We start from the raw sequence: 8,258 nt of genomic DNA, 5'->3' as shown, positions 1-8,258 counted from the left end.
GGGATCTGGAATAAACATATCCTGGGCGGGAGAAAGAGTGAAGATGTAGTTTCATTTACTTATTTAAGCTTTATTTTATTTTCCCTGATCCTGTCATAAGCAGAACTTGAAATGTTTTCAGTACATAAGTTAAAAACAATAATATTCCACAAAGGGCATGAAGTCGCACTCTTGATATGGGGCACACACAACTGCACCCAATACATCAGGACATTTTTTTATATTTATATATGTGTATATTACGCAACCAAATACAGCAGTTTTAAAACTTCAATGAAACTCACAAGATGGAAATGCCACTCTGGGACACTCAGGTTCACACACACACAACATGCAATTCTGGGTTTTTGCTTTTTAAAAGGGTAAACAAGAGAAGGGGGGTCCTGAAATTACATATTTAGCAATAACACCCACACCCACACACGTATACACAAAAAAAACCCACCAGGATCTGTTGCAGACCCATCTTCCTTTTCATTCCAAGAAGTCAAACTTTTCACTGCAATTACCTCCCCTTTAAAGCAAACCTCAGAAATGCAAGCAAACATCTGGATTTAAGTCTTTGCATTCCACAAAACACAGACTCCTCGCTCACATTTAATTCAGTGCCACTCTCCAGCCATCCCCCACCTTAAAGAGAAAAATCTTCAAGATTTAACAATGGAATGGAGAAGAAAAAACAAATTCACATGACCACAATTTATGAGAGACCTGGAAGGATCAAGGTATAAAAGGAAACAGGTCCATATACATCAGAGGAACGGGACTCCTGCAGCCTTCACGGAATAGGGGCCACATCCTGGATTGCTGTGGCTTGCAGGAACCGGGGAGAAATCCATGCAGCACCATCTTTTAATGCTGCTCCATATTTTCAATTGTCTACAAGTGCGAGTTGAGTTTTGATGCCATTTTGCCCAGTGTGAAACACCTTTGCAATCATCAGTTGTTGATGCATCCCTCGATGTGATGTTTCCGCTGTGTGTTAAGCCTGCTGGGAGAATTGGACATCTTCCCCAAAGTGGAAGAAAAGCTGAGCTAGAAGAATTAGCAGAGGCCTCTCTCCAGATGTGGTGGTTTGGGCTTTTTCTGCAGGATTAGGAACAGCAAAAGCCAGCCTTGTGGAATGCTGAGCCTCCTCCAGATGCCTCTCCTAGCTCCAAACCCTTCGATTTTCAGCCGGGATTGAAGCAAAACTATAAACGGAAGGTACTACTGGCAAAGAACGGGCTGCCAAACGCAGCAAGCTGCTTGTTTTGGAAACCACCAGAAAAGGATCTGGTTAACAAGTGGAAATATAAGAGGGTTTCATAAGGGGCGCGTTCAAAAGTTCTATCAGTAGAAGTCACAAGCACCCCCAACTTAGGCTCTAGGCAGATTCAACATAAGCAACCGACATCTAAGCAAGGAGAGAGCATGTCAAAATCTATTCTCTTGGCGCCCTCTCCTGGCGACCAAGGAAGGTGCAGGGGCTCAACATTTGCAGGTTATTGCAAGATTGCACTGTCATTCCTGAATAACACACACACACACAGAGGGAGAGGGAGAGATGGATTTTCTTGTGGATTCTGTAAATCAACCAACAGCTCTCTAGCAGCTATGTCTTTTCCCAAAGGATGAGAAACCAGCATCCATCCAGCCCAACAAGGTGAATGGAGAAAAGTCTCCACTGTCCATGTTGGAGCGAGAGCGTATCCTGCCGAAAGACACTCCCCTGCACACCCAACATCAACCTGTCCTTAGAAACACACACACACACACACACGAGACCAGAGGTGGGCCATCAAAGGTGTGAGAAGCACCACAGAGGAAATGTCTCCAAATGGGATGTTGAAGAACGTTTTGTTGCCCCCAAGATGGCTTGTTGCTGCCATGTAAGCCTTCAAGTTCGTGAATGGTGGAAATAGGACAGTAGCTCACAGACAACCTTCCACCTACTTCATGTGGACCAATCAGACAAAGGCTCCATGAAGTTGACAAACCAGAGAGATGGGATCAATCACTCTTGGTCAACCAGTTGACCAACCGCATCAGCCACACTGTTTGATTTGTTCTCATGTACTCCTCCAGAGTTCTAGATCAGGTTCATCAGAACATATTGCATTGAAACCACGCAGGAGGTCCCAGAACTGCTCCAGGGAACCAGGAATCTGGGCCTGGTTGACTTGCACAGCTTCTTAGGGCCCAAAACTACACAGCTCAGCTCCTGCCTGCCTTTAAATATCTTTCTCTCCCCATCAGGATGATTTGTACCAGGTCTTCTGGGTCTACAAATACCTTTCTCCAGGATTACCAGCTCTTGCAGAAAAATTAAAAGATCTTATCTGCCTCACTGTTCCATCACAACTTGTGCAGACCTCCTATTTTAAATTTCACAGCTGTTGAAAAAAAATATTCTGGCTGCTTAAAATATTCGGCAATAATGCGCGGAGGGCTTTTCCAGTCCTCCTCAAAAAGACCTGTTGTCCTGGTCCCCAATGATTCTCCCTGCCTTGTACGGAGGAATCTCCCCAGACTGGGCCAAAGCTTTCATGCCCAGAGGCTTGGAACAGGAGTCTGTGGAAGCGGTTGGGTGTCCTTCAGACTGCAGAAGAGGACGGGCATCTTTGGGTGGACAAGCTCTACATCTATGGGCTGCTGAGCACAGCACGGCACGGTTTAATAGCAGTCATGCAGGAGTATTGCAGAGTCTGGGGGAGCGGGATTTAAAAGCCCATCTGAAGTCTCAAGACGGTCCCAGAGATGGGTTTCACAGCCTTTTGCCTCCACCGGCCTCTCCTCTCCATCCTGGTCCTGGCAAAGCAGGTGGTGGAGCTATTCAGCAGCCATTTGGTCAATGTGGTCACTCAGCAGCTTGTACTGCTCTGAAAGGAGAATCAAAGGAGAACCAGCTGAGAAATCTTCAGGAAAAGGCCGGGTCAGGTCAAGTCAGGAGTGGGGAGAAAGGCTTGCAGCTCCAGATCAGCAGGATCTGTTCCACCCTAGAGAATGGAAATCCCTAGACATTCCTCTCCCTAGACCTCGTCCCCTCTAACACGCTAGGCTAGACCAAGGGCATCCAACCTTGCCAACTTTCAAGATTTGTGGACTAACTGCTGTGCTGGCTGGGGAATTCAGGCAGTTGAAGTCCACAAGCATTACAAGTTGACCAGGTTAGACACCCTTGCATTAGACCAGGGGTAGGCAACCTTGGCTCTTTTATGACTCGTGGACTTCAACTCCCAGAATTTCTGAGCCAGCTGGCTCAGGAATTCTGGGTGTTGAAGTCCACGAGTCATAAAAGAGCCAAGGTTGCCTACCCCTGCACTAGACCAAAACGGTTCCACGACATCTGTCACCAGCGTTGCAAGAACCACAAATTGTCCTTTATTCGACCAACTGGGAGCATCTTTTCCAAATCAGTTTGGGCTACTTCTGCATACTCCTGATGTCGAAACCATTCTTCTTGGACTGATGTCCTCCAGATGTCTGGGGCTGCAATTCTGATCAGCTTCAGTACATGAAGGATGGTAGGTAGACATCTGGGGAGGGCAGCAGGTAGTCAAGCAAAAAGCTAAGATGGGAGCATCTAAATTCACAAAACAGCTTTTTTTGTGTGGCAACCTGAAGATGTGCGGACTTCAAATCCTATACTGGATGAGGAATTCTGGGAACTGAAGTCCGCTTGAAGTTGACACTTAAGTGTCACAGAAGCGATCTATAGAGCAGTGATTCTCCACCTTGTGTGCACTTCACCTCCCTGCAAGGATGGCTGGGGAATTCTGGGATTTGAAGTCCACACAAGGTGCCCAGATTGAGAAACACTGCTTGCCCACTTTCTCCTACCCCAAGATGTCCATGGCTTTACCAAAGACCCCCGGACCCTCTCAGACCCACTTACCTTCATCCAGGTTGCCAATCACTGCCTGCTTCTTCAAGAAATCATTGCAAAGTTTCTTGTTCAGCCCAAAAGCCAGCATGTTATGAGTGAAAGTTCTGGTCAAGGGAAGTAAAAGAGAAGTCAGAACATCTGCTGCTTGTTCTGGTGATCCAGATCAGACTTTTCCAGGTACGTCCAGTTCCCATTATTGGGATTCTGGGAAGACAAGTCTAGGCCTCCAGAAGTCCAAAAGAGTGGGAGGCCAACTTGGAGCACCCAAGAATGAGCAATGCAAATGATACATTGCATTTGGAAGACCGGAGACGAGAAGGTTTCCAGTACGATTTAGGGCAGGCATTTAAAGAATAGTTACTGTCTTAAGCGGGGAGAGAGAGAGAAGAAACTAATCTTTGAAGGCTGAGAAAGCTCATCTTTTTTTCCCATTTATTTGAAAACATGGCTGGTTTTGCTACTTACCCCAACTGTCCAAAGGTGATATTCTCGTTAAAGCGAAGACTATCGTTCCGTTCTTCTTGAGTCATGTGGCACCACTTCTCCCTGCAAACACAAGTGGGGGGGGGTCATGTAACTGGGGAACTTTGGGCAATCAGTTGGCACATCATTCGTCAAAATTGGCAGGAACTGACAGGAGCAAGGATGAAGGGCATAGCCTGCTTTCTTGTCTTAGCTATCAACTGTAACAACCACCTGGCAGTTGTTGCTAAGGCCATCTCACAAGATATGGGTTGCCTGTGGCCAATTTCAGATTCTGTATTTGAGCTTGTCTCACTGTGGGAAGTCCAAAGATGAATTTTAAGTAAGCCTCCCTTCCATTTGTGGGTGGCATCTGTGGCTAGTTAGCTTGTTTAGAGTCCTCTTTCAAAGCAAGCTTAACTTTACAAGTGGAGATGTTTCTGAAGGAAGTCATCTCAGTTGCAGCCATCATCGTGATTAGTGTGACACACCCGGACTTTACAAGACGTCTGTTGTGTGGTGTGCAGGAAGGGAGAAAGCCAAGCACACAGCAAGGGGGGGGGGCGGCGAGGAATGGAGTGGAAAGGAGAGAGGTGTAAAAGAAAACTGCAATCCCTAGCCCTCTTAAGGTCCACTAAGCTCTGCCTTTGGCCTGATAACCTGATCAAAATGTTAGTTTGAAATCTGAGCTGCCATCTAGAACAGGGGTAGGCAACCTTGGCTCTTTTATGACTCGTGGACTTCAACTCCCAGAATTTCTGAGCCAGCTGGCTCAGGAATTCTGGGAGTTGAAGTCCACGAGTCATGAAAGAGTCAAGGCTGCCTACCCCTGATCTAGCATTAAACATCCTGGAACTGGCCACGTTCTTGCTCTTTCCACCAACTCTGAAACAAAATAGGTCACCATTTCAGAGAAAGGAGAAGCCAGGTTCCCCTAAATGAGACAGGAGAGGCTCACAACAGAGAACAGATGAAAAGAGACACGTCTCATCTTAAAAAACCCAGCCTTTTCTTAGAAATAAGTTAAAAAAACAAGTTCCCCAAGAGAGAAATAAAAATAATGCAGAGCTGACGGGTCCTAGGCTGGTGGGAAGGTATGGAGGACATGTGAATTTGCTGACACAAGTGAGCTTCTGGATCAGTTTCTACAACCACCTCCATCCTCCTTCCTCGTCCATCTTCATGGAGGATGGAGGCAGCCTGGGATGGCATCTCCCAGAATTCAATGGGCCACACTAGCTGGAATTCTGGGAACTGCAGCCTCTGTGCTTTAAGAGAACACGAGGGACCAAATCCTTGCCATGCCAGATGAAGGAGATTCCTTCAAATTCCACTGAAGGTAAAGGAACATCAATATTTCAAACCAATATACCTTCTGTTCCAATATCCCGCAGACTCAGACATTTAAGGAGTTCGTAACAAGGTCAGCTAACTTCTCCATTTCCCTTTCTATATCCTCCACTGTAGAATGCATCGCTAACATATTATGCTGACACCCCTAGCAGTATATTTCCGCTACGACGGTATATTAATTTACCTAGCTCTTTAATTCCCACGTTGCCTTTATCCGCTGTTAGGATTTTTAAAAGCACTGAATTCCAAAGGTCAAATCAAGTCCAGAAAGAAGGAATCTAACTTAATTTTGGTTGCTGTTAGATTGGATTTTCGGTGCCTATAACTTCCCTGCTAACGTCCGACAACGTCAAGAGGCATTTTAAAAAGGGAAATTATAAGGAAGAAGGCGGTGGAGGAAAAGCTGCTGAAAGAAATAAAGGGATGCAAAATGAATGGGGAAATTGGTTCTTTGACACTGAAAATGGAATCACAGTTTGGAGGGGGGGGGAAGGTTGGGATCAGAATATCATAGCAGGAGATTTGTGGATGTGGTTCTCAGTGGTTGCCTGCAGGATACAGGATTTTTCATGTCATTTCATTTACGGTGCTTGACCGTTAAAGAAATCAGGACAAAGAAAGGAATCTTTTCTCTTGAATCATTTCCAATCCTTGCGCACAAACTGAGGGAATTGTGACCTTTAACCTTATTCACTGTTCACCAAACATTTCAAGTCCAGAATGCCCCATCTGGGACAGGAAGCAGTGGTTGCGAGTTCAAAACAAGTGTTTTAAGTTCGCCAGACTCAACTTTAAATGCAACCATCTTGTGAGCCATTTTTCAAGCTTGGAATGATTTGAAATTAAAAAGCTTTTTGCACGCCCCCTTCCTGGGAGATGAGCCGGTCTATGCTGGTCTTACAGAGAAGGGAGCTTTGCTAGAGAGTGAGGCTGTGGGCAATTTCTCCTGCTTTGGCCAGAAGAAGACCAGAAGAGAGAGGACCTCGACACTTCAAGGCTTCTGATCTTGGTATAGCCTCCTGGTCCCGATCTGTGCAACAGGAGGGCGTGCAATGAAAAAAACAAACCAAGGACCTTTTGCATTCTGCAGGTAAAAATTCAGACTCTGCTGGTGTGTTTTACACACATGCACACACATATACACGGACAAACGAGGTCTCTCCAGACCTCCTCTCCAGATCCTCTGGAGATCACACAAGAGTGCTCTGTTCTCACAGGGTCTCCGGGGGTTCCGAAAATTGTGTTGAGAACATTCACATGTTTTTTGGAGACCCCAGAGTTGCCCAAGAGCAGGTCCCTCTTCCACGACTTCCAGAGGGGTCCAGAGGCTTGATGTGTCACCAAGAGTGGCATGGTGGTCCACCCACATCCTAGGTTCACCATCACCCGCTCTAGGAAGACGAGCAAGCCAGCCTTAGGTGCAGGCAGGGTAAAAGACCAGCAAGGGGGGGAATGCACAGTATCACCATCGGGGCAAAAGAGAACTTACTCAGAAGAGGAGATGTTTAAAGTCCAGACAGTTAACAGAGGAATGGAAGGGGAGGGAGACAGAATATGCCAGCCAGACGGCGGTCACCAAAGGAAGGAAGAGAAGGGGAAACGAAAACAAAACCCTGGAACTTTAGAACTTCTTACAGACTCAAAGCCGCAGCCACTTTCCCAGAACTTACCCACTGCCGAGACACAAAAATGGCAAAAACGAATTAACCTGAACATGATTCCTAAACTACGGCGTCTTATGGGGATGGAACTGTTGAATGCAAATTCGCAGGACTATGAACACAACTCAGCCGATATCTTTTTTAAACAAACTGTGGTCCACCAGCTCTGGCAGGGAAACGGAGATGGGTTCCTATGTTTAAAAAACAATCCAAAGGTAGTTTAAGGAAGGCCTTGCTGCCCGCCGGATTAGCTTGCAAATTTCCCTTCCTTTTATTCCTATTTCTTTTGCACTGCAGTTTTCAAAAGCAAGTCACGAGGCCGGAGATGTCCCTTTGAGAGGCCCGCAGGACAGGCTCGGTCCTCTGAGCTCGGTCCTAGGGAGAGGGCTGCCCACTGGGATAAACAGGCAGCCCCATCAGGCCACAGAAAAGCACATTCCGGCAGAAAGGGATTCCATAAACGAACCAGCCCCTGTCATCTAGCTGTGGCCGGCAGCAGGATTTCTCCTCCTCGCTGGCAGGAGGCAAACGTTTGGACTGGCGTAACCATTTAGGGGGAAAGGGGGGAAAAAGGAAAGGGAAGAAAGTAAAGGTGGGCAGACACACCTCTTTTCCTCTTCCTCCCCAGGGTCCCCTCTGGAGTGGCAGCAGGAAGGGCCAAGAGAAGTCACATGGCATGCAAGAAGGACGGATGGAAGAGAGGAAAGGATGGAGGAGAGGAAGCAAGGAAAAAAGAAGAACAGGATTACAGACGTTGAGAGAAAGAGAGAGAGAGAGAGAGAGAGAGAAAGAGAGAGAATTAGTTTTTTCAACCCTCCCACAAGACCCTACAAGGGTGAAGGCCCTTCCCACCAATCTCCCCCTTCTTTTGAGCATTGGCGGAGAGGGGAGCCTGCTCCATGACGACCAAACGC

General features: G+C 46.8%; 1 protein-coding gene across 1 annotated transcript in view; it reads right to left on the bottom strand.

The window, feature by feature from the left end:
- Positions 1 to 46: 46 nt before the first annotated feature.
- Positions 47 to 8,258, bottom strand: part of KIAA0513 — a 28,385-nt gene continuing 20,173 nt past the window's right edge. Inside the window, exons 11-14 of the mRNA XM_081336139.1 lie at positions 7,951 to 7,980; positions 4,334 to 4,414; positions 3,878 to 3,972; positions 47 to 2,861 (exon numbers count right to left, since the gene is read on the bottom strand). Of these exons, the coding sequence (XP_081192265.1) occupies positions 2,812 to 2,861; positions 3,878 to 3,972; positions 4,334 to 4,414; positions 7,951 to 7,980 (256 nt within the window). The 3' untranslated portion in view covers positions 47 to 2,811. The remainder of the gene's footprint in view (positions 2,862 to 3,877; positions 3,973 to 4,333; positions 4,415 to 7,950; positions 7,981 to 8,258) is intronic.

The sequence above is a fragment of the Vipera berus genome (genome assembly GCF_964194415.1).
Source record: "Vipera berus genome assembly, chromosome: 10".
Lineage (NCBI taxonomy): Eukaryota > Metazoa > Chordata > Lepidosauria > Squamata > Viperidae > Vipera > Vipera berus.
The sequence above is the reverse complement of the archived record's forward strand: the minus strand, read 5'-3'. Positions and strand labels throughout refer to the sequence as shown.